The 26,093-nt window shown below is 41.7% G+C and overlaps 1 protein-coding gene across 1 annotated transcript in view; it reads left to right on the top strand.

The window, feature by feature from the left end:
• The window catches only part of LCOR (ligand dependent nuclear receptor corepressor), a 22,230-nt gene extending 14,837 nt beyond the window's left edge, over positions 1–7,393 (top strand). The window contains exons 5-6 of the mRNA XM_009083166.1: positions 2,805–2,898; positions 5,651–7,393. Of these exons, the coding sequence (XP_009081414.1) occupies positions 2,805–2,898; positions 5,651–6,620 (1,064 nt within the window). The 3' untranslated portion in view covers positions 6,621–7,393. The remainder of the gene's footprint in view (positions 1–2,804; positions 2,899–5,650) is intronic.
• The last annotated feature ends 18,700 nt before the right edge of the window (positions 7,394–26,093 follow it).

Raw genomic sequence — 26,093 nt, 5'->3', positions numbered from 1 at the left:
ATTCCTGTTGCAAAAACAGACAATTAGAAGGTTGCACTTTCGCATAAAATGTAAAGTGGAAAAGCAGGAGATGTTTTTACAGTAAAGTAATGGCCAGGTAGATATGGCTGGGAGAGAAGAGACTTTTTGAATGTAGGCCCATAGACATGAGTGATTTTTCTGAAGAAGGGCAAAGGAGATGGACATGCTTCAGACTCTGAGGATAAACATGCTGTTCCTACTGGGAGCTGCAAAAAACGGTCTGCCAAAATAGTCTGTACACTTGCTGATAAGACAAGTTCATGTGGTCATGAAAACCATAATGCTGGCTCTTTTCTGAACATCAGTACACAGTCTAACTGAAGGGCTGATTTATTTTCTTTCTGGTCATGTTGTGAGAAGAGTATCTTTTAAAAGTCTGCAAGAAACTGCTTTGTGAAGGCTGTAAAAATGATACCCATGAACTGTACAAAACTTCCAGGTTTGTGTGTTTGGGAGAAATGTCTCTTTTCTACCTTAAAAATAGACTTGTTCTGCAGAGCACAGATTGAATAACTTGTAACAGTGTTTCAGAGTTTATTTTAATTTGAAAACCTTGCTTTCCATCAAAAATGTTTTTTTTTAACAAGCAAATTCTCTGAGTGATATAGTATGTGAACTTTTTTTCCTGAAACTGTTGAACAGAGGTTATCCTAAGTGTATCCTACTGATGAGATTAAAATTAGCCCCTTTACCCTTCTTTAGAAATGTGTTAGTGCCTGAAGTCCTTCTGTCACAGTAGACTGTCCATCCACAAGTGGTAAAGGTGAAAAAAAGGAAAAAAAAGCCTTTTGCTGGCTTATACAAGAGTGTAGGAATCCTTTATTCTTTGAACTTGGGTTTATGAAGCTTTTTGTAATAAAAAAATTTTTAAAAACTGTGTCCAACCCTGCAGCTTGGACATCTGGACACGTATTGCACTTACAGAAAGCTGTTGTCACACTTCAGTTACAGCACTGCAGTGAAAGGTTGAGTGGTGTCTCTCTTGAAGTGAGGACCTGTACAGTTAGCTGATAGGCATTTGTTTCTAGCTAACTTTATGATAAATGTATTTCATGAGTGTTTTTAAATATATGTTTATGAATGTTAAACTGCTCTCATGGTGAAGCTTCTTCCTGAAAGTAAGAGGGAGAGAATCAGTTTTGTCTTTGTTTCTTTTTAATTAGAGGATTGTATGGTGAAGAGGAAAGCATGTACATGAACTGTTCTTTAGCTACCATGTGATGGAAAAAGCTGTGAGATAATTTATAATGTTCATAACACTTGTTATGGAATTAGAACATGTGCATATTGACTTATACAGTAATCTGTTTGCTGATGTAAATCTTTTCTTCCAATTTACATTTAATGTAATTGGAAAGAGATTTTGCCAAACTTGTTAATGAGAGATTTCAGAGGCTGTCAGGAAAGACTGGTGGTGGTGATAGTGTTATATTTCTGCTCTAGTGGGTTGAGGGGAATCCAGCCAGTTGTAAACTTCTTTGTGAGGTATGACGTGGCCCTGCTTTCCCGTGGAGAGTTCTAGGTCGTACTGACCCTTCTGAAGGAGGAAGCATGGATACAGGTGCCTCTGGCAGCAGCCTGTGCCCTCCAGTATAGCCTTTGAAAAGGAGGTGCTACTTGATACAGTCTCTGTATCTTGTGCCTGCATAAGTGTTCTTCAGAAGGAAGATCGAATTTTCTGCTTGCTTAAGTTTGGGTTATGGTGTGTTCCCAAATGCAGTGGGTGGAACAGCTTTCCGTAAGTTAATTCTAGTTCACTGTTTATCATGCTTTTTCTCCATATGTCAAATGAGAACTTTCAGCAATCTGAAAGCTGTCTCACATTGTTCTTGTGTTGGGTGGTATTTACTTGATTTGATGGAATGAGCGAAGAGCTCTGAAATGTCTTGAGTTTACCTTGCCAACAGGTTTCATTTATCTTTGCCTCATAAATTCCTCGTTTCAAAGTTTCCAGGAATGTCAGATGGCTGGGCTGCTTCTCTGACAATGTTGCCCTTATTAAAATGACCAGAATTTCAAGCTGATTCAGTGCAGTAGGAGCAAGGCTTTTCTGGCAAAAAGCACTGCCTTTTCTGCTGCCTAGAAATGCAGAGTGTACCTAAGGGCTTGCAGAGAAACATGGTTGAGCATGAGGAAGTGCCATTACTGAGACTGGAAGAAGCAGTCTAGCAGGAAAAATGATTTGGTATATGGAAGAGAGGGAGTGAAGTGGCACAGCAGAGGGGAAAGGCAGCAGCTTTGCCAGTAGGGACCCATTGGAGACATGGGAAAAAAGGATGAAGCTGGCTGCCAGGTGAGGAGGAGTCTCACATCTATGTGTGTTCATTTGGAAGTGAGTTTCCAATATAAGATTCTCCATTAATTTTCCTACAAGAGTTTTGGATAAAAAATAAAATCCAAATACTGGCTTGCAGCCCCCCTTTAAGGGGGGAAATATCTCAGAAATTTGAAGATTGTCTTATTTTGGGACTGCTGAGAGTTAGTTATGCATAGGCTCTGTTGTATCCCAAACTGTCATTTGTAGGTAATTTTTTATGCTGTGTCTCTTGTAACAGATGCGCTTTTAATTTTGTTAATTTTTGTTGTGATTTCTGAAGACTATGTAGAAGTCACTTGTGAACCATGTTGTAAACAAATCCAAGCCTTACGTTGTTTAAAAATACAATGAAACGAAAAATGCTGTGTGCTAAATATGACTTTGTCTCAAAAGACTTGTTTTGTCAAGGGACAGCATGGCTGATCCTGCTTCTTCAAACACTGAAGTCGTTCTTTTGTCTCTGCAGACGGTGTGCTTGATTTATCCACTAAGAAGAGTCCTTGTGCTGGCAGCACCTCTCTGAGTCATTCTCCAGGGTGCTCCAGTACTTCGGGAAATGGGTAAGAGAAAGCAACTTACTATGACCTTTTAAAACTATTTTTTCACTAAAAATGTGTGCTTACCTCCTGTTAATTTTAACTTACTTTTGGTGTTAACCCTTTGGAGTAATGTGTTTTTCAGCTTGTACCTTTGGCAAATTCCTTTACCCCATCTGCCAAATAAGAGTCGTTGCAAACCGAGACAGGTTTACTTGCCGTTAAGAATTCTAATATCTGTTATTTTGGCTGATTTGGTACTTAGCCAAAGGTCTTTCCATTACCTGTGTCCTGGGTTTAGTGATGAGTGATTTCTGTGGAGGTGCAGGTTCAGTTAAATGCATGAAGAGTCTTAGAGGCTTTGAAATATATTTAGCCTTCATGTCACTTAGAGGAAAGTCAGCTAACAGCAGAGTTTATTTGAGGGGTAGCAGTGATTTGGGGGATGAACAATGCTGAATTAGGTTTAAATCACTGCATGATTTTTGTTAATATTTCCTATAAACCCCACAACTTTAAAAAAGAAAAGGGTCCTGGGCAGGGAGCCTGGTAGTTCAGAAAACTTTAAATATGGCTTTTTGGGTTTGCAGTTGTACTCTAGCACTGAACAAGTTTTTTAAAATGATCACAAAATAAGTGGTGTAGTAATCTTGCCCAACCAGTTCAAGGGGTGAAATAATGCTAAATTAAAAAAATAATCTGTAGTTTTTGTATTTCTAATGGTCACCATTTGCATACATTTAGAAACCCTTTATTCTTAGTTAGGATCGAGTTGATTGTGCTGGAGAGACTGACTGGGAGCAAGAGGGATTTTGGGTGTTGATGGGAGAATTTTATCTTGAAGCTTCTGTGGACAAGCAATTTTTTTAGTGAAGTACAGAACAATATATGGTTTAAAGTGCTATTTAGTTGCTGGATTTAGCTTTATAATAGCCTTTGAAAATTTGAACTAACAACCCACTACCACCGCCAATCCCATGTTGAGTTTTTTGCCTTTCTCTTTGGAAAAATATTACTGTCTCAGATTTCTCCCTTCAAGATTACTTTCCATTTAATATTTCTATTAATAAAATACTTCAATCCTTGTTTAAATGTTAGTCTTAATCCTTTTCCACAATTCTTTAGCATAAACCTTCCCTACCAGCTCTTCTCTTTCAGTCCTGAACAGGTTATTTCCAGCTTTATTTTCCTAGGAAGGCAGCAGAAGCCACTGAGGCTCTGTACTGTTTGTTCCCTTGTTTGTGGATCAAGTGAGGGCCAAAGTCCAACACACAGGGATGACAGGGCCAGCATCTGGCACTGTCCTGAGCAGTTCTGTGGGTCCAGAGAGGATGTGGCATACTGGCACCTGTGGTTACTCGTACAGGTGTGTGGTATGTGAGGTTGGCTGCAGTGTGTCTAGCATCGATGACATCGGGTGTAACCCTCTGTCCTTAGGAACTGCCAGTGTGACCTTCGTTTAGGTGTAGACTCACTGGAGCGCTCTGTGGTGCTGATAATGCTGTAGAAAGGGCAGAGAATGCACATTGCTTGAGGGGGTTCTCTGGAATTGCAAACTTCATTTTTGTGGATTTCGTTCTGAATCCTTGTTGGCTCTCGTGACGCACTTAAACTATGGCCTGTTGCATCCTGGAGAGGAGTGAGCAGCATCTGTATCAAGCACTGTGTGTGTTACATGACAGGTCCTTCTCTGAGAAGACTTTTTCTCATCCCAGTGTGATGTTAAAAACAATAATGTAGCTTTTCAGTAGTATGAATCCTAGCTTTAAATAATGCTGATTTAGCCAGAGGCCTTTACACCAGTACAGTGTCCCAGAGCGTTAGAATAGATTCTCTGCGTTAATCTGTTTGTTGAACATGGAGAAATTTGGAGGTGGATTTTGAAACTAGTGTGACTGAGTTCAGGGGGCTGAGCAGGGGAAGCATTAAAATGTCTGTGCTTCTCTGCAGCAGTAGTACTTTGTTCCATAGAAAGCACACTTGTGATGAAAGGAAAATGGTAAAATACATATTGCTCTCTTTTTTGCTGTTAACCCTTGATCTGGATAACTTTTACTCCCATCCATGCTCTGTATCAGATGAGAACAAGGGATGTGACATAGGCAGTGAGTTGTTAAGAGAGCAATTTGCTAAGTCCAGTGTAATGCTGTGCTTTCCTTTGTGATCTGCAGTGTCCCAGCTTTCATGTTTGGTGCTTGATGAAAGTCAAGCAAATACCTTAGAGTCCTGCTAAGCCTTTTTTTTTCCATCCTGAGCAGCAATTCTTCACTATGCTGTAAGCAAACACCATCCAGGGTTTCCACCTATGTGTAGATACTGCAGGTGGCAGTCATATTTGCATGTTGAATATGTTGCTCTTTGGCTTACTCTTTTATTACTGTGCTTGTTTAGTGGTAACGTCACACCAGTAACACAGTTGTGTGTAGATCTATGGCGATTGATTACTCCTTTGGAATTAAGGTGCTATTTTCAGACACTTGCGCGAAGTCTTTTCTACTCCGAGAATTTGTGAACCCAACCAGAGACCAGCCAACAGGTTTCATTTTTCTTTGCCCAAAAAGCTTCTCTTTTTTTGCGAACAAGTTTTAAAACTGACTGATGCTGAGACTTAAAAAAAAAAATTAAAATAATAAAAAAAAACAAATTTAGAGAAAAATAAATAACACAAAAAGTGATGTTACCCAAGCAAGGCCTTCTAATAAAGGAGTGGCCCCCTCACCCATCCCTCCCTACCTGTGCAAGTCCTGCTCACATCAGTTTCCTTCCATCCAATTAGGCGACCTGGGAGACCCAGCCAGCACCATCCAGAGGGACTACAGAGTGGTGATGGGGTACCTCCAAGAAGCTTGCAGGATGGAACCAGGGAAGGTTATGGCCACTCCACATCTCTTAAAGTACCACTGGCTCGATCACTCCAGATTAGTGAAGAACTGCTGAGCAGAAACCAGTTTTCTACAGCTGCCAGCCATGGGCCATCTGGACTACAGAATCATGGACAGCACTTAATATTATCCAGGGAGGCTTCTTGGGCAAAACCACACTACGAATTCAATTTCAGCCGCATGAAATTCAGGGGAAATGGTGCACTCAGCAACATCAGTGACCTTCCTTTTCTTACAGAAAACTCTGCCTTTCAAAAAATGGCACTTCAAACTAAACAGGATGGGAAAAAGGACGTGAGCCATTCATCTCCTGTGGATTTAAAGATACCACAAGTTCGAGGCATGGACCTTTCATGGGAGTCCCGCACTGGTGACCAGTACAGCTATAGCTCTTTGGTAATGGGTTCACAAACGGAGAGCGCGCTTAGCAAAAAGTTAAGGGCTATCCTTCCAAAACAAAACAGGAGAAGTTTGCTGGATGCTGGACCAGATTCCTGGGGCTCAGATGCTGAGCAGTCTACCTCTGGACAGCCATATCCCACCTCAGATCAAGAGGGAGATCCTGGCTCCAAGCAACCTAGGAAGAAAAGAGGGAGATACAGACAGTACAACAGCGAGATACTGGAGGAAGCAATCTCTGTGGTTATGAGTGGGAAAATGAGTGTTTCCAAAGCTCAGAGTATTTATGGGATCCCCCACAGTACACTGGAGTACAAAGTTAAAGAGAGGCTGGGCACTTTGAAAAACCCTCCAAAGAAAAAAATGAAATTAATGAGGTCGGAGGGGCAGGATGTTTCAGTAAAGATTGAATTAGATCCCCAGGGAGAAGCAGCACAAAGTGCGAATGAATTGAAAGATGAGTAGGGATGTTGTAGAGTGCCAATTACTTTGCAAACTGGGTGAGCACTACTGCATAGTTCAACCACCACTGAGCGCACCTGAGTCTCCTGTTTACTGCAATGCTCTTTCCTTTGCAGTTTAGCATAGACTTGTGTGAACACAGGTGAAAGATGTGCTCTGAATGTCACATTTGTAAATTTTTCTAGCCTGGTATGGCGCAGTTTCCCTCCTTCACCTGCCCACTCCCTTCTTTCTTTCTTTTTTCTTTTTTTCTTTTGCCTTTTGCATGTTTCTCTGTAATAGAGAGCTGAGTTACCTCACAAAGAATGCAGATCTGTGGAAGTGGACATCTTGCCTGTAGAGCCTGCCTGAACTTCTGATGTTGGATTTTTCATGTCTGCCTTTATAGAAATAAGTCCACTTTGTTAAACTGATACTCTCCTAAAACCAGGCATTTTTCGAATGAGAATCAGACTGTCATTCTTCAAAAATGTTTCAAAAATCTTTCCCCCCCTTATTTTTGTTTGATCCAGTTGACTGAAAGATTTAAGCTAAATCAAATTATTTGGGAATGGTACCTTTCTTGATCTCAGAGATTTGTTTATTAGATGGCTAATCAATTGGGTCTAATTAAGCTCTCCACCATTTCCTTTCTAAATTAACGTACTTACCATTCGCTGTCTGCTTAGTGCTCACCCGGAGGGGAGGGGGGAGGGAAAACTTACATACACTACCTTCAGAATCTGTCAGTTAATTATTTGTAACACTACCTTCGCTGTAATTTTATTTGGTATTTTTGAAGGGTGATATTTAGACTCACCTGCTTGAGGATGTAGCCTTATCTCATGGAAGACAAGCTTCTCACAGTCAGGAGCAGTCAGGGTACACTAAATGATGTATTAGGGTATGCCTCATTATAACAGAACTATGGTTCTATGTGACCTTTATGCTTTTTACAGACTTGATTCTAAGTTTACTAAACTATGTGGTTCCAACAGCTAGTTTAAATGACTCTAATTTAGGGAAGGGGGATTTGCGTAACAAACTACTGTGATATTGCAAAAATAAAAAAAAAGCAAAAAAGAAAGAAAAAAAAAGTCCAGAAAATTGTGATCTCAAACGTTACAACCTCAGTAGTCTGCCCAAATATCCACATTAGTGAAGGAACTTGTTAATGTTCAGGGAAGAAGTAAAACACTGGTAGCCTGATCTGATTCAGGCTCTGCATCATATCTATCTGTAATACTGTCAGGGTCGAACACTCAGTGAATGGGTGTTTCCTTTTTAAATATTACAGTTGCCAGTAGCAGGAATTAATTGAAGTCCTGCTTTTTTTTTTTGTTTTTATTTAATCTATTTTGATAGTGGTTTAGCACATGCTTAGAATAAGCATTTGAACACCGTAAAAGCACTCCATAAACCACAGGTCCTTTTTTTTCCACTATGGTGATACCGTTATGATCACATGGAGATCCAGGATAAGTTTTGTACAGAACTTTTATCTTTGATACTTTCGGCAGGAGTGGTCAGTAACTAAGTGGAGCCTACTGGACTCACCACAGTATGACCAAATCAGAATTGCTGGTTCTTCAGGTAGAAGCAATTTGGTCTTAACCTGTGCAAAAGGTAGCTAGAATTACCATGTTTTTTTCCCCATTTTGCACAACCAAAAGAAGCATTGGAGTTTTTGTGTGAGAGCATTAAGTGATGTCAGTGACTGAAAGTGGTTTCTCAAAGTTCATGGGAGGGTGACCTGGGTAGCCCTAGGGATGCTGAATGACTTCTGGAACAGTTGATTCTATTTAGCCTCTCCCCCTCCCCAGCAACGTTGTATTTTCAAAGGTTAGGCACACCATTGCTGTCATTTTAAATATGCACTGCTCATTCTTGGAACGGACTGGGCACTTGGCCCCAAGTATACTTTGTTTTTGTTTGCTTAATATATTTTAGTCCTCAAAATCCTGGTTCCTTGTAGCTCTCTAGTTGTCATCTTGGCATTTAAAGCAGTTTAAGCTCAGTAGCAGTATATAAACTCTGCAATATGTTCCAGTTTAGCTGGTGATTGCAATAAAGGCGCAGTTTAAGGTGTGGTTTCATCTGCTGTTGGAGGTTATGGTAGAAAGTTTGTTGCAAGTTTGAAAAAAAAAAAGTAACACAGTTTTACTGTTCAGAGAGGTTTAACCTTTGCAGTTGTCTTTATTTAAGCAACATGAGTTGAGTTTTATAAAACTTGTCACTGTAGTGTATGTGGAGTGCTCATTTTACTAACCTAAATATTTCGTATGTGTATGTTTAAGTGGGTGACAATCGTGCAGCAGAAGAATGGTGTGCCTACCCTTTAATGCTGCAGTTTTAAAAGAGAATTTGTCTTGTCATTTCAGACTGTAGGCTAAGAATTGTAAATAGATAGTGAGAAGTTGAGTACTCTTTATTTGCTTTGGTTAGAAAGTGGATTTTAAAAAAACCCAACAACAAACCAAACGCGTAACTTGCTCAGTTTAAATGTCCTGAGACCTGAAGATTGTAATACACATGACTGCAAAGCTTTTAAACACAACACTTGATCTGTGATAACTTAATATTCAGGTAATCTTTCTTTTTCGAGAAGCTTTTGAACAACCATATTTCCTCCAAAGGTCTCTGTTTAAAAAGGAAAAAAAAGAAAAAAAGTGTAGATTATTTTTAAGCACTAATTGCATTACGTTGGTAACTGCAATATGAAATAGCCATTATTGTTTTGTGAAGCATGGTTGAGATTAGTTAGTGGTCCCTTTTTAAAATTTCATGAGCCTCTCAAAAAATAAAAACAAATTTAAAAAAAAGCTGCTGAATATTCAAAAGATATATATTTTACCTTATTGTAGGTTTTGTAAATTTAGTCTGTAATATTCAGGTGCACCTTTTAATGTTACCTTTTTGTTTCAAAGTCCCATCTAATGTATTTTCTCTGAGGTGATTCATCACGTGAGACTAGTATCACTCTAAGTGCTGCAGTGATCACTAAGATTTTGTTTCAGTTTTCACTCCATATTTTTTGCAGGCGCTTTCAGTGTAGCTAACTAGTAGTATTTGGGATCATTTTAAATATATGATTGGAATTAATGTTTGTCCATTAGCATGCTTAATTTTCTGCTGACCAGCAGTTTGCATGGCCAAAATCCCTGGTTGACCATATTTTGGTGTGGGAAGGTGTGGTTCACTGCGGTCTGTGTAACAAAAGCCTTGTTTCTCATGTTATTTCTGGTAAGTGGATGCTTATGTTACTTGGATCACTTGGACAGGAGAAAGGTTTTAAACCTTCCTCCTGCTGCTCTTTGGAGATCACATTAACGTGTAACATAGACAAACTGGAACCCTGTAAAAATCGAGATGTTGTTAGGAGGAGACCTTTCGGGTATTTTTCGTCACTAGTTTTCTCTTACTCCCGAGAACGTCCATCTGATGTAGTTATTGGACTTAACAGTATTGTTGTGTACTACGTTGATGTAGCTGAAAAAGCCTGACAGCAAGAAACTGTGAATAATATTTGTGGCAGTCTCTGAAAACTAGTTTTTCAGTCCAAGTACCATGAAGGAGAATCCCTCTCCCCTACCCCATCCTAGAAAAGTAATTTTATATTTTGTGTGTATAAAGTTTTAAGAATCAAGTTTCATATTGTACTGAAGTTTAGGTGTCGCTTGGTAAATCTTTGCTGCAGCATATAATTGAAGATGAGTAAGGCTTAGTGTGGTAGGGGTCCTGGTGTGGAGTTAATTATCGTACAGTTCTGGTGAGAAAGCCCAACATGTATGAAATGTGTCCTTTTTTTTTTTTCATTTGGACTTGTAAGATGTAAAAGTGCTTTTTTAGAACTCTGACCTATTACAAACTATTACCTCACTTTCAGCCAGCTGGATCCTCATTCCACAGTGTTGTAGGCATTATTGTGGCCGTAATGCTTGAGTACAGCTATAGAGTTGAACGTTTCCAGTTAGATATTGTAGGGACACGTTTCTGGATTTGTTTTTATTTCTGTCTGAAGGTAATTTATTTTCCAGTCATTCCCTGATTTTTTTTCCGAAGGTTCAAGACAGTTTCCTTTAGCATTTCTCTTTTTTTCCCTGTTGCACAGGAGAAGTTGCTGCATAAGCAATACAGGTATGCCTTTACTTTCTTGTTGTTGCAGAACTTGTGACTTGATGCTTCTTGCATTACCAACCCTATTGCTAGACCTGAAGTCGAACTCTGAATTTTTATGGCAGTTGGAGAAGAAATGTTTTTTAACAATGCAGGGGTGCAGGTATAGAACCTGTAGTGAGGGAACGTGTTCAGCTGCTGTGTTCTCACACAGCTTCTGTGCCACCTTTTTTATAGAACTTTCCAGTGCTGGAGGATATTCCTAAACACAGGAGGTAACTGCACATGTGTTTACACTGGGTAAGAACAGGGAAGGAATAGTCTGTGCTTTGTCTTGTGGCAGGTCGACATTTGTGTCTAAATATTTCTTTCATGAGTACCTGGGAGTACATTGCCTTCCCCTGGAAATTCACAGGAGCTGGCAAAGTGATTCAGGGGCTTTAGGGTTGAGTAAGCTTTGTGGAACAACTTTTTAGTTCTGATTGAATTGCTTTTTAGATCATCTGCAACGATTGTTATACAGGCAAAACAGGAATTGCCATGTGTTTCTTTCCAGTTTATTTTCAAGTAATGCTCTTAAGATGTCCTTGAGTCTTAGGAGAAGATCACAGTGTCCAAGGAGTGAAGGGAGCACTCTGCTGTTCCCTTTTTTCTCAAAAACAGTGTGGCTGCATCTGTAGTGTAAAGACCTCTTTCTTCAATGAAGACAAAATTTTAACTCTTCAGTGTAAGAATGCATACACTTGTTGCAGTCTGAACTCTTACGAAGGCAAAATTATTAACCTGTACTGAAAGCTTTGTCACAATATTTTAAATAGCTTAAATCCTCTGCCAAATGTTAGAAGTAGAACGGGAAGGGTTGTTTCCCTCACTTTCATGAGGATCAGAAACGTCTAGGTTTTCCCCACAAATGTTTCAGAAGCTAAGTGTAATTTCAGTCTAGGTCAATGTTGCTTTTTCTTGGCACCAGTAGATAATGTTGACTAATATTGGTTTAAAAAACTGTACCTTAAAAAAAATTGTTTTGGTACTATAAAGGTTTCTACTTGATCTTGAATTATATTGAAAATTCAGTAATTGGAACCTTCAGAAACCTGAAAATCTGCACTTCTAGTTATATACAGCTCTGATGGATGTACCAAATAAAATAGCCACTACAGTAATTAATTTCAAATTATCCAGTGTATAAACACAGTGTACTGTGATGATCACTAAGCAGAGAGGTATCACAAACTCAGAATGATCTGTAGATCCACTTCACATGTACTAGAAAAAAGCCGTAAGTAGTTCCAGCATTCCAGTGTCCATCTCTCTCCTTCTCTCCTCTTCTCACTTCGACCGGGGCCAAGGCTCTGTACCAGTATTACAGCAGCAATCCTACCGAATTATGCCTATGTTCAGGTATTGTCATAAAAAGCTTCATATTAAGAGAGCTTTATTTAATCCTCACAAAAATCTCTTAGCCCAGTTGCAAAATCAATTTTCCTGGGTGATGTACTAGGAAGGAGGATTTTTTTTCAGCCTGTCCAGGGCATTTCATTTACCTTCTTGAAAACAAACATCCCCACCCTTGCCCCTGTGCTTGTCTGCACTGAATTGGTAAGTCAGAAGGACTCGAGGTGATAACTCTACTTTATGGAGCAGGGATTAGGACAAAGGCTTCATTCTGACTGGAACAGGAAAAGTTAATGTCAGAAACAATTTCTATAGTCATCACCTAGTGCAGTGTAACTTAATATTTTTTTCCTACTTGGAAATAATGAGGACACTACTACAGCTAGTAATACAGTTTATCAACTAGTTGGTGCTATGTTTCTCAAATATTTTTGCAGATAATATTTTTTAGGTCTGCGTGAAAGCATGTGAACTTTACTGTCACTATAAAAAGCACTTGTCTGACCTATTCTAAAGTACCAGAAAAGGGATAAATAACTGCAGCACTTTTTCTGTTACAATGCCAGATTCGTAATTAAATCTGGTCTTCAGGTTTGAGATACTTTAAATGTACAATCTAGGATCACTAACGGCTTTTCAGGTCAGATCATAAGGTCTCTTGGGATATTAATCTGTCTTCTAAAGACTAGTACACAAATATTCTGGAGTTCAGGCAGGGGATGTATAGATACATGCCTGGTATTTTTAACTAATCTTTTCAATAGGCCATCGTAATTAAATCTGGTCTTCAGGTTTGAGATACTTTAAATGTACAATCTAGGATCACTAACGGCTTTTCAGGTCAGATCATAAGGTCTCTTGGGATATTAATCTGTCTTCTAAAGACTAGTACACAAATATTCTGGAGTTCAGGCAGGGGATGTATAGATACATGCCTGGTATTTTTAACTAATCTTTTCAATAGGCCATTTCAGGGCTTTTGGCATCCGTTTTTTTTGGAAAGGGAAGTTTCCCAAACTGAAAAATCATTTTGGACCATTGTTTAATGTTGAGTTTGAAAACTATATCACAAGAAAAATGGGTAGGGATTCTTTCTCCCTTATGCCTTCAGGGAATGAGTAGTATTTAGAATCTCTGGCTGAAATTCAAGCCTTTTTACCATGTAAATTTTTAATATAAACTCATTGACATGCTTTTTACATCTGAGGACTGAAAATGGATCTTAATGTTTAAGTTGTGGAATGGTATATTTCTTAAATGAAGGGGGAACATTTAAAAAAATAGATTAGAATACCAGCATTAGTGAGCTTAAGGAATTTTAGTATGTAATAGCAAAGTATAGCAAAGTAATTGATTAAAAAAATTAATCTTGAATTGCTAGTCTGTAACTAGGTGCATTCTAATTTAGCAGGTGAATATTCTTTACTTATTGATATATGATGGGCTTTTTGCAAATAGAAACCTTTATCTGAGTCCCACGTGTTGCTTGTACTGATGGGATGTATGCTTACAGCAGCTTACTGCTGCTTTAAAATGTATAAAATGTTTTGAGTGTTTGCTCATAACTCTTTCTAACCTCCACTTGTTAAATTGTCAGACATTGGTATTTTATCAGTCCGCAATGTAAGTTTAAACTAATGTTCTTAGGAATCCAACTTGTACACACACTGTTTAAAAACCCTCAGGGACAGTTTACACACTATCCTCACTCAATTCAGGTACTTATACTCTCTTCTTAAACCTAGCAGTGACTTGTATTTTGTTTTGCTTTTCTTTTGACGTGCTGATAGCACATCCTTGATGAATGTCAACTTAAAACTCAGTTCAGGTATCCAGGTATAACTCAGCCAAACGGATTTTAAAGCTGCATATTTACTCTCCAGCACACAGTGCCTCAGACACTTATAGTGGCATTCTGTATATTCAGTTATTACTACTGAGCAGATCGCGTGGGGGTTCCTGGTATGTATTGTAAGAAATTCCTATGTATATTATATAATATGTATTATATTATATACATATATAGTATATATGTTATCTTAAACTTATATATTTTAAAATGCCACTACTAGCCAGCGCAGCTAAAAATGAAATACATTCCCAACTGCTTCTGTGAACAGCAGGGGCAGTTTCTTAACGTGGCTCTTGCTTCTCTCTCACCATAACTACTTCTAACCTCAAGCACGGGTCCTTGGCTGTCTGACCTCTACACTCTAGTTATGCAATGTCCTTAGAGAATTCTGTGCACTGGCCACTGTGATGGAAACCAATGGGCCGGGAGTGCTTTGAGTTTATTAGTAATTGTTCTGCCAAAGTTGGTGTTTGTATGACGAGCATGTAAACCTGTCAGATAATCAGCAGAGGTCCAGGTCGGTAACGGTGTCCGTAATCGCTCACGCCTCCTCGGTAGGACCAGACCTCAGCAGGTGTCTCCTGGCACGCTGAGCGTCGAGTCGCAGTGTGTTGGCACCGAACACTTGCAGTGCCAGGCCTTGTGCTGTGCTCACCAGGAGGCCTAACCTCAACCTAAAATCTGCTGCTCTGCCCTCGTGGTGATCTGTTGGCAGTCACAAGTCAGCAACACCTCTGCTTTATTATTTGACACTTTACATCTAAAAAGTCTTCTCTTTCTATTTATGTAACCCATAGTCTTTGAAGAGTATGGAAAATGGCATTTCTCTCTGACCTCTAGAAGTTCAAGTGTCATGGGAAAAAAAAACAGGAACCCCCCCTTTACTCTTATGGACCTCATTTCAATATACTGTTTACAGTTTGACGGAATTGTATAATTTAATATTTCTCTTGTACTGTAGTTTATATTTATTTACAGATTTTTTTTGTACTGTGTGATTTGAATTTTTTGTTCCTTGCTATGATCAATGTTTTATGTAGTAGAGCACTTATGATCACAAATTAAGGTTTTTGGTTTGATTGCACTACATTAATTTTTTTAATGCAGTTCTGATTTTTTGACTGGACTAAATAAGCTGTGTCTTAATGTATGTGATAAGTACTTTTAAATTTTTATTTCATGTGGTCCATTTATTTTTTGCATTGTATGTCAAAGCGCTAATTCTCTTGTTGTGCATGTGTAAGATTTAATGGCTCCATTGTATTATTTGACCATGTCATTTTGGAAACACATTCCCAGCTGTAACGTTGTGTATGGTAGTTTTCACTGGATGCTAGACTTTTCAAAACCACTATTCTTCTAATAAATTTTGTTGTGAAAAACTTTAAGGGGTTCCAATTCTGTTGTTTCTAGCTGCTCTCTGCATGCCTGCACTAACCACCCCAGGGTGCAAAATGTAAACTCTCAGAAATGGGGAGAAGTGAAAATAGAAGGTAGATCAATTTCTGGCTGAAGGATTGAGCTTTGGAATCTCCGTACTCCGTTGGGTTCTTGTCCTAAATAGGATTGACGATAAAGCTGCTTTAGCAGCTGGGTAGGGAATACACGTGAAAGCTGAAACGCTGTCTCATAGCAGCCCAGGCTCATGAACTCTAATTTGCTTTTCCCTTCTGGCCACCTTAATTTCTTTAATGATAAATAATTTATCCAGTAAAGTATGAACAGTCTCTCAGGAAGGAAAATAAGTGGTGATGTAGGCTGGTTCCCTGAGCACTTGGTGATGAGCCAAGGTGGGTGCAGCGGTAACGAGAGCCTCGCAGGAGCTGTGCCCCACGCGGCTCGGTTGGGCTGTGGGGCAGCAGTGGGCAGTGTGCCAGGCTGTGTGCCACCAGCTACAGGGACGTTGCTTAACTGGTCACTGAAGTACTGGAGTTGCTTATATTTTCTCTGCAGCCACCAGCTCTCCCTCCACAGCGGGGACAGGTCCCCAGCTCCCCATTAGCACAGGGAAAGCTCCAGCACCCCCATCCTGCTGTTCCCCTGCACAGGGGCACAAGGCAAACCCACCAGTGACACCAGGCTGCAGCTAGCCCTTCTCTGAGCGCTGTGTTTACTTTCTTGTGGCTGTACTTTGGGTTGAACTACTTTTGACGTTATGCATTATTGATTCCAAAATGCTGAATACTAAAAAGTAGGTTACAGTAAGTGGTGTATAATGGAGCCCACGTGAGTTTAGGCATTTGTGCTAACCTTTGTGTTCAGTCCTAGGATAGTGATTTTGAAAGTGATGCATAGGGATTTCCTAGCTTTAAGAAAATTTATAATGCTGCACAGTGTCTAGCCCCGGTTTCTTTTCTCCTGAGAAGTTGCCCTTCTTAGCTTATGCTATTGAAAAATAGGTAATTTAGGGTTTGTATTTTTCAGTGCCTTTTTTTTTTTTAAGATCCTTAAGCAACTGCTATATTACTACCTATTGTATTCCTTGTACATTAATACTGGTATTAAAAAACAAAAAGCAAAATGCTAATTGGGTGTTGTCACTGGTTCAGCTTTACCAGGCAAATCTCTTTTAAATAAAAAACTTGGTTTAACTAGAGACTACATCTTACACTTACTCAGGAATAGTGAGTCTTTGTGTAAATAGCTTGAAAGCCTTGTGCAGTAAACTATCATTTATCGTATTTTTTTCTCTGTGTCTGAATACATCTGTCAAATCTATGAAAATAGCCTTTGAAAGTGATGAACCATATTCCCATCTGCCATTCTTTAGGATGCATTACACTCTGCAGGCTTGTCGCAGAACATTTTTAATCGACACTTTTAGTCCTGTGATTATCACAAATTCCAAGTTTTTCTGCTTTTCCTGAAGGACCTGCTGATGGTCTTGGACTGTTAAGCTGAAATTGTTCAGACTTAAAGGAACACAGCCTTGATTTCTTCTTTCAAAGCTGTTTCCTGTATCGTGATGGGAGTGCACAAGGTGTTGGCACCCAGACCCAGAAAGAAGTATCCGTGCTGTTGTCTTTTATAAAAGTAGAAAAGAAACACAATCAGCCCTGCTAGGCAGCTTTAAAAGTCACTTGCTGGTTTACTTCAGAATGTTTGGACTCGGGATGGGTCGTGAGCTGCTCGATTTGTTACTGGAAGAGGCAGCTGCTACTTCTGAACCTGCAGGAATGTATCTGGTCACCCTCTGAAGAAACAGATCCTTCATGGAGTAGCAGTTGACTGTACCCCCACATATACCTGGTCACTTGCTACAATGCAGACACTACAGCAGATGTGAAGTGAGAGGCTCTGCTGATTGCTGCTCTGTGGAACTGTGAGCTGCTGGGAGGGGAAAAGCAGGAAGCTTCAGGTCACTACCTGCAAGTGTTGGCTCTGAAACTAGACCTAAAAGTGGCCAACTCTCTGAGCTCAGCATGAAGGATCTGAAAGTTGGAAATCAGCTTACGTTTTGTGAGTGAAGATGATTTAATTAAGGAAATTCCTGAGCATCACAATTTCATCTTCTTGTACAACCAAAGCTGAGCCCTTGTGTCGTGGCTCCTCAGCGTCAAACAGCAGCAGCACAGAGCTCGCTGTGGCGTACGCAGTAAGGCAGATCACCAGTGGCTTTCCTGCCTGAGCATGCTGAGCTCTCTTAATTTCCTAGAGGCATGACAAAAGTGGGTCTGGGGGAGGGGGAGGATTTAAATCCTGATTCGGGAAGATACTTCAGCAAATCACTATTTTCTTAATCTGCAAACTCTGCTCTGGCAGATGCCCAGCCAAGGGAACTGGCTGAATGGAGGTTTTAACCAGGAGTAGCAGGTTCTTGGACCTGTTTAGAAATGTGATTCATTACAGAGGACCAGAGGTACAGACCAAAGGCAATTTCAAAAAACTGAGTTTGAAGTATTAGGGCAAATCTAGGATTATGGACTTGGATTCAATGAAGGTGGCAAAGAGATTAAAATGAAAGTTGACCTTTTTAATTGTAGCTATTCTTGAGACACTTTAATATATGTTACAATGCTGGAAGGATTCCAAATAACACGTTTTTGAGAGTGCTGTTTCCCTTGATGTGGTACATTTGATGCAGACTCTGTGAGTTAAAATCCAAGATGTTCTCAGTTGTCTAATAGGAAACTCAGAAGAAGTATGAATGACTTCACACCCATGAACTATGATTTAATTAAGTTCCTTCTTTCCCTCCTCCTCAAAAACCCCAGACAACACAGCCTTTAAAAGCTCTCTTGGTATCATGAAGAGGGAACAAAAATCAATTGCATCTTGTTTCTTTTTACAGGTCACTTTGAACGTATCAAAAATTGCAGGTCGTATTTGAAATTAAACTTCTAAAAATCTTCTCTTGCCACCTTCTCCTCTGCAGGTGTCTCACAGCTCTGCAGGAGGTCTGTTCCCTACGTACTTGACTAATAGGCAGATTTTTGTATGAGATGGCTACAGCTCAAATTTCCAGGAATTGATTAAAAGCTTGACTAAAATTAGAAGTGCTTAAGGTATACTTCAGCACATAGAAATACAAGCACTGATGCCTGAAAATGCAAAGGTTGCCTATATGAAAATAACAGCTGCATCTCCCTAGGGAACGAACCAGAGTCCTGGGCTGTAACCTACCCAGTACCTCCAGTAACACCGTGAGGGATGGGACAAAGGCTTCAGCTGTCACCTGTGCCAGAGCCTCCGGTGGATCTGGCAACATAGGTCTCCTCCCATGTCTCCCTGGCCGTGGTTTTCAGGGCTGACTTGGTCACAGCTTGTTTGCCTACCTTTGCTGGGCTCCTGCTCCAGGTGCAGATCATCCAGCCATGTGCTGACGGGGAAGAGTTTTGTCTGTACAGGATTATCAGCAAACTGCCTGTAAAAATCACTGTGCTAAATAGGCAGTTTTGTTAAACTGCTAAGGTTTGGGAGGTTTTTTTCCTGATGTGCACCAAGTTCCCATTGTCACATGTCCCAGATCACTCCTGCCCAGCTAATAAACCATAGGGCTTGCTTAACTTGTTTTGGAATGACATTCCTAACTTTGAAAGGGGCTTTTATAATTTCCTTTCTTAAAGACAAGCCTTTGACTGTGCTTTTCTTCTCCCTGAGCTTTAGAGGAAGGCCCCGACACTAATTGTTGAGAGTTACCCTGGGTCTGCAGGGAAAACCTGGTATGAGGTTATGTGCAGCTTCCCTGCACGTATGGAGGGGTTTCACAGAACAGCTGATATCTGTGCTGGGGCCCTTGCTGCAATCGAAGCCTGAGGTGCTTGCCAGGAGGATCCAGTAGGTTCTGCCACAGTCCCCTTTCAGGTGAAGGGGGTGGTATATTTTTGTGTGTTTTCAGATGTGCTGTGGTCATGCATGGCATCTCCCTCAGATTCCTTGCAGGCCTTTAACTCATGTAGCTGCGTGTGAGGTGTTATCAGTGATTTGAAACAAACTATTTGACTTTGAAAGGAGACTCTGAAAAAAGACCCTGTAGGATTCAGGGTTTGCATAAGAAGCTGTTATAGCAAATGTACTTTGTTTGTACAGAAATAGGAGTTTCCTTCTGATTTCTAGGCATCAAACATCAGCCCAAAGTGTGAAAGCTAAACAAGCTCACTCAATACCCAAAGTGTGTTCGCTAATTACAAGGTTCTGATCGGACTGTGGTGGCAGCTGCCTGACCTTACAGCTCACTAGAGGTCTGCCTGGCTGTAATTCAGTGAGCTTTGCTGCTCATGCGTTAAAAAAAAGGTAGATTTTTGCTCCTGTTTGAGGCCCTGTGTTGGCTTTTCTCTAATAGGCAGACAAGTGCGTATGGTAAGGGTGACTGCTCAGCAGATCTTTGATTCTAGCTGCCTTGTCTGTGGTTATGTTGGTGCCTTTACTTTTGTTTGAGTGTAGACTGGATTGCTAGTTGATAAAAGCAAAAATAACATAGCTCTGGATTTAAAAGGAATATGCTATGCACTCTTCTAATTATATTATTTAATTAGAAATAATAGTTATATAATATAGTATAAAAGTATAATAATTATAAAGCTTAAAATCAGTGTAACCTAGCACAAAGTGACAAAGGTAGTGGGTTTTGGCTGTTTCATCTATTCTTGTGTAGCACACAAGTGAAAAAAAGGGCTTTTATCACAAGATTGTAATAGTAGTGAGGCCTCAGCAAGACAATGACATTCAACCATCTGTGGGTCAGAAATCTCCACGGCGTGTGTGGTTTGGGCTCTGGTGTTGTTGTCTGAATATCTGAATCAATGCACAGAGGGTTTTTCAGAGGTGATTTACCTGTGATTTCTGGGGATGGTCCCATTCTGTATTTCTCTGGTCGTATTAAGCACAGCATCCTGTTGCGCTGTGGTCTCGTTACGATTGCGCAGTTAAGCATGAGTTTGTTTCTCTGAGCTTTCAGGGTTTGCGTAGTGCACTTACTGTTAATATGATAAAAAACGTCTGTGGAGGAGATCCATGAGTGCTTGATGGGCAGCATGTGCTAATGGGTCATCATCGCTTTAGCTTCCTCCGTGAGGTTAGGGACTCATTTTCCTGCTGGTGGGACCAGGAAGGCACAGAAGTCAGAGGGAGGCAATCTGTGAAGGCATCTCTGGGGGACCTGTGGGGCTGTGATGCTCACTCCTTCCTCACTGCGCGTGAGGAGTGATGAGTCACTCCTGCTTTTTCCAAAGGATCTGTTCCTTTGCAGGCATAAGCTGTTGTTGATAAATTTTTTCATTTTATTTTTCACTTTACGACAAACCAGCAGTTGATGGGTTTTGTCACCAGTGTGAAGAAACAAACAATACCTATCATTATACTGAAGGGAGGAAAATCTCACAGAGGTAAAGCATATCCATTTATAAAGGGTGAACTGCCAAAATCAAGGAGGCTTTACAGATGGTAAATACCCCTAAAGAAAGCTTGGTGTTTTAGTGGTGATGGCATGTTATGTGCTAAGCATGGTGTGGCTCTGTAGCTCAATTTGCCACGTAGCTGTACAAATATTTGATGCGTGGGGGAAGATGGGACCTTTTTTAGTGGACATTTGCCATGGCTGGATGATGTGTGACAATATAAACAAAGGAGAAAAGTAATTGTGGGCCAGGATACTAAGGTGAATTTTTGAGAAGAGAATAGACTTTCTTAAGAGAGATAGAGGAGGGACAACAGTGTGTAATGACAAGGGTTAAAAAAAAGAGAGAGATAATGTGAGGGATGTGCAGAAATGGAAGGATGAGAGGTTTGAGCTGTAGGGGAGGGGTGTGCATTAGCGCAGAGGAAACCTCTCCCCACTGGTATGCATAGAGACATTTCCTGCCTTATGTTTTGGTTTCTTAATAGTTATCTGACTATAAAATTAACCTACATCATTTAATGGTAGTTGAATGGCAGTTAAATTAACCCACTTTCAAAATAGAGCTTACCTAGCCCATCAGCTCTGAGACAGCCTCGTCCCCAGGCATCAGGGGCTGCAATCCACTTCTCTGCCTTAACCTATTTCCCAAGCAGCCAGCCAAAGTGGTGCATCAGAAACAGGGTTTGCTGCTCAGCCTGGCAGCTGACAGAGAATACAGACATGTATCAAACCACTAATTCATATTTCACTAGGCATTTCTGTGCAAGGAGGCATAGCTTCGGCACGCGTGGAGCACTGCAGTTAGGAGTTGTGATACTGTTTCTATTAACAGCTTGGCCTTGATTATCTGAGGCCCAATTATCTGAATCTCCAGGTTATCCGAAATGGGGTCATATTCCCCAACATCTGTTAATTACACCCAAGATACCCACTGCTCTCCAGATGTCTTCCACTGGCCCCTCCCAAGCTTTGGCGACTGGGCTGTGCTGAATGTGGTTAGCTCTAGCAAGCGTTCTACCTAGCTGCTGCATCTGGTTTTTCATATCCATGTTGGGGAAAAAAACCCCAACCTGGATAACTGCAGACTTTCAAATCCTTGAAGACTTCTAGAAATAGGCAGTGGCTTCGTGTGGAAACGTGCCTGTTGGAGCTGGGACAAACAATGTCTATGGGAAGGGTCTGGGAAGGTGTGATGCATTTGGGTTTTCTTCCCACTTGCAGTGTAGGTGCAGCTCAGGAGGGGAAGGTGGGATTGATCACAGCACAGCATATCCTGCTCGCTAGGCTTCATTTTCTGCAGATGAGTGCACCCTCAGTGGGAGCTTGTCTGGTGTTGAACCTCTGAGGTTGAAGTGGCTCCAGCTGACCTGTGTGTGCATGTCTGAAGGTTGGGGAAGGAGAGCTTTGTCCCCAGTGTACTGCAGGAGGGACAGGAGCTGACAGCAATGGACTCAGACCAGGAGAGAGGCCATACAGCTGCCTCACCTCAGGTCCAGAGCCAGCATGTGTTCCCAACATGTACTTGGGTCTGTTAAAGATACTCAGGGCATGCCTCCCTGCTCCACAGTCCCTGTAGTTCATTCTCCCTTCCCTTAACTGGGTGCTGCTTTTTTTAAAATGTGCAAAGTTGTGAAAATCATTGTAAGAACTTTTTTTTTCTCCCCGCATGCTTTTGTTATCTGTCTTTTGGTGCTGTCTGTTTTTCTATCTATTCTGGTCTTCTGGTGCTATCTATCCTTTTGGAGCACCTAGGTCAGGGAAGATGCTGAGTACTGACTCAGAAAGAAACAATCATGGTAATTTTTTTTTCCTTAAAGGGAAGATCCCAAATGTCCTTGATAATTAGAAAAATTAGCAAGGACAATTCTGGAAAGGCTTTGAAAGCTAGTATGTAGAATAATATTTCCAACATGATAAATTTCCCTTGGTTTTAAAGCAATAGCTCAGTGCAGGATTTTTAATTAGTCATTAAATATTGTATTAGAGGTATCACAAGTGATGATAAACTGCAATAAAATGTGGTTGGGTTAGTTACTTGAGGAAGGTAGGAGTGGAGGAAGCTATAACAGGAATATATAAAATCTAAACTTATTTAAGGCTGCTCTGGGGTTTTTAAATGTAAAACCAACTTTGGTTTGTTTGATTTTTATTTGGTTACAGGTGGGGAGAAGTGATTTTTAATATTTAAGTATTTTTACAAAAGGAACAAACAAATAAAAGACACTACTCTGAAGGGTTAAAAATCTGAATCTGTAATGGATGTCTGTTGTTTGTCCAGTCAGTTGGCTTATTGTACAACCTGGATTCCTTGACTAATACATGCAGCTGACAAAAACCCCAACCAAACAAGACCCATCTATAACTTGTTTCTTCCTGCTTTTCAGTTGACATACAAGCTCAGTCCATCCTCACGTGCGTCACCAAGGACGGAGTAAATTCAGGGGCCTTGAGAATCCAGAAGTAATATTTCCGTAGTTACTTAGGCTGTGCTTTGCACAGCTTAATCTTTTAATTTAGAGAAGGAAAATGCTTTTTCTCCTTCCTGGCTGTTATGCGGAGCCTCAGCTCTTTGCGTGCTGCTTTTCTGGGTTTTTTTTCAGTGCAGCAAGAGAGAATTACTGTAGCACCCACAGAGGTGTGAAGGGACTCATTCATCTGTGTGGGGAGTGTTAGGTGCCAGGCATATTGCTGAGGATTGAAATACAGGCATTTAAACTGGTGCATCCAGTGTCAGCCCTTAATTGGGGCTTTGAGAGATGAGCTCCAGAAAATCTTTCTGCCGTGGCTTACACTATTCATGCCCACGCCTAATTTGCCCATCCCCTGCAAGGGATCACGGCATCCCAGAGCTGTGCCAACAGAAGGAAGTGTGTCCCCCACCTCCACCTCTCAAAGCATGAGGTCTGGTGCTACAGCTAGGAGCGAAGATGGGTTTGAGCATGGTACCGTGTGTCAGATACTGTCTCGGTCCTGCGCATTTCCGCAGTGTGGCTTTTGCACAGCCACTCCAGCATGCTGAACTGGCAGAGAACTTATTTCCTCCTTCTGCTAGGTGAGACCTCTGCACACAGCCCTCCCCAGTGGGCAAAGTGAGCCCACCTTGGGCAACCCACGGCGCAGCCCCTTTCTAGCACACACTTAGCACACAGGATTCGCTGTGCCCCTGGGGCTGGGGTCAGCTCACCTGACTGCCAGCAGTGAGCGAGCTCCTTTTAAGACACTGTTCCTCCTTTGCAATCCCTCAAAATGGCATTTCCACTTGCCCTGAGAAATAAATTAAGTGGCTGAAACCAGCAGGGCTGGAGATGTCACCTGAGGATAGCGAGACGTGCTGCCTCGGACCTTGGGTTTACGGTGGGCATGGTCAGTGCTCTGAGTGTAAGGCAGCTCGACTGACTGCTGCAGAGTCAGCTGTGTGGCAGCAGGAGAGGGAGGGGAGAGGTCAACCCCATAAAAATACTGAATTGGATTTTATAAGTTTATAGCTATGTTTTGTTTCTTTTACAGAACTATAATCCTGGTGCTTAGAGTGGTCTGAAAGGAACAGAAACACTTAGCCTTGAACTTTTGTTCTGCTGCTGCTTCTTGTGCCTCTGAGGTACAAAACATACCTGTAAACTTATAATCAATCAAACCAATGTTCAAGGGCTAAAAAAAGAAACCCCCAGTTGGTACAGGCTTCATGTTCAATAGTAAGAAACTTGGGGTGGGCAAACCAGAAGATTGCAGTTGGCAATCGGCAGGTTTTCGGAGACCGACTTCCCAGGTAGGTTGGTACGAACCAGCTGATTTCTTTCTCCCTCTTTCTTCCCCTCCTTCTTCCCCCTGCAAATGCACTCTTGAGCCAGAGGCAGGCTGGGCTGCCCCTAAAGCTCTGTTTCTGGCATTCACAAGCAGAGCAAGCACAGTGTCACCCTGGTACAACTGGAAAGGGGAGATATGACAACTCCACCAGTGGGTTGGGGCACTGCAGGAGCTGGGCAAAGCTCCTCAGGCTGCGTAGGGGGAAATAGTGATAACTTGGCCTTTCCTCCCTGCACTGTAAATCCTATATCAGTGCAGTCTGTAGGTGTTATAGACAGACAAACCTCTGCCTTCCCTCAGCCCCATCACCCCCAACTGCGTGGCCTTTGTTGGAAGCCCTTGGTCCCCTCCAGCAAGAGCTGGGGGAGGGTTGACTTCAAACTCCACTAAACAGTAGAGGCACAATGCAAACAAATGTATTGCAGCATGCAGCTATGCAAATAGCTTCAGAGCACAGCACGTTTTCCCCAGCATTAATTGCTGCACCACCGGGGTTGCGTAGCAACAGCTCCGCTTGTGCCTCTGACAGCTCCTGCCCCTTGATGCCTCTGACACCTTCTGTGGCAGGCGGGGAAGGGGGAGTGAACAGGGCTGCCCTGGGAAAGCTAGAAGGGCCAGGAGGTGGTGAGGGGCTCTGTGCTAAGATTTGCTTGGGATGCTGGGCTGTCTTCTGCTGTCCCGGGACATGTCCAGTGGGGCTGAACATGTAGTGTTGGGGTGCAGGAACAGAGGGCCCTGGCAGCTGCAGCCTTGTGTCGGCAGCATTGAAGGCTGGTGAGCAGAAAGGGCAGACCTGCTGTCTGCCAGGCTCTGCAGCAGAGATCTCTGGCAGGTGGGCTGTCTCTCCCACTGCAGTGAATCCTTCTAGGTACCCTGTATGGGTTTCTGACTGCACTTGCAGCTTGGCTGTAGGCTATAAGGTCCCCAGATAGTCACTTTTCACTGACCATGGATCTCCTCTAGGATTGTGGCTTTTCCAGCCCTTGAGAGAGATGACACATTCCCCACACAAACCCGAAACTAAGAAAGCCTCATGCCAAGCACTGGGGGAAGAGGCACAGGCACCAAGGAGAAGGCTGCAGGTGGGATGGGCAGCCCTGAGCCCCCTCACTGGTCTGTCCAGCCCAGCAGCTTCTGTGTGGCTGGTCTGTGCCTCCCAAAAGGCAGGCTCTTCAAGAGACAGGGTGGCTGCCTCCTGAGGATGATTTTTCCTCCTGTTTAAGGCCATGTTCCCAGTTCGCATCCTCTGCATTCACCAGTCAGTCTTCATCTCCCGCTGTGCCTTTGCCAGGCTGATGAACCTGTTAGTAGCTAGTACCTTTCCCTGGGAAGACACTTCAGCTCTGCAGTCAGCTCACCTTCCCTAGTCTTTGATAAGCCACATAAAAAGTTTATTTGCAACAGTTTGTACTGTCCACAAGCAGCCCTGCCTGAAGCTGTGGGGCACTTGATGTAACTCAACTGTTACACCTGAGCAAGAAACAAGCTCTTC

The sequence above is a fragment of the Acanthisitta chloris genome, unplaced genomic scaffold, assembly GCF_000695815.1.
Source record: "Acanthisitta chloris isolate BGI_N310 unplaced genomic scaffold, ASM69581v1 scaffold41640, whole genome shotgun sequence".
Classification (NCBI taxonomy): Eukaryota; Metazoa; Chordata; class Aves; order Passeriformes; family Acanthisittidae; genus Acanthisitta; species Acanthisitta chloris.
This window is presented reverse-complemented; position numbering and strand designations above follow the sequence as displayed.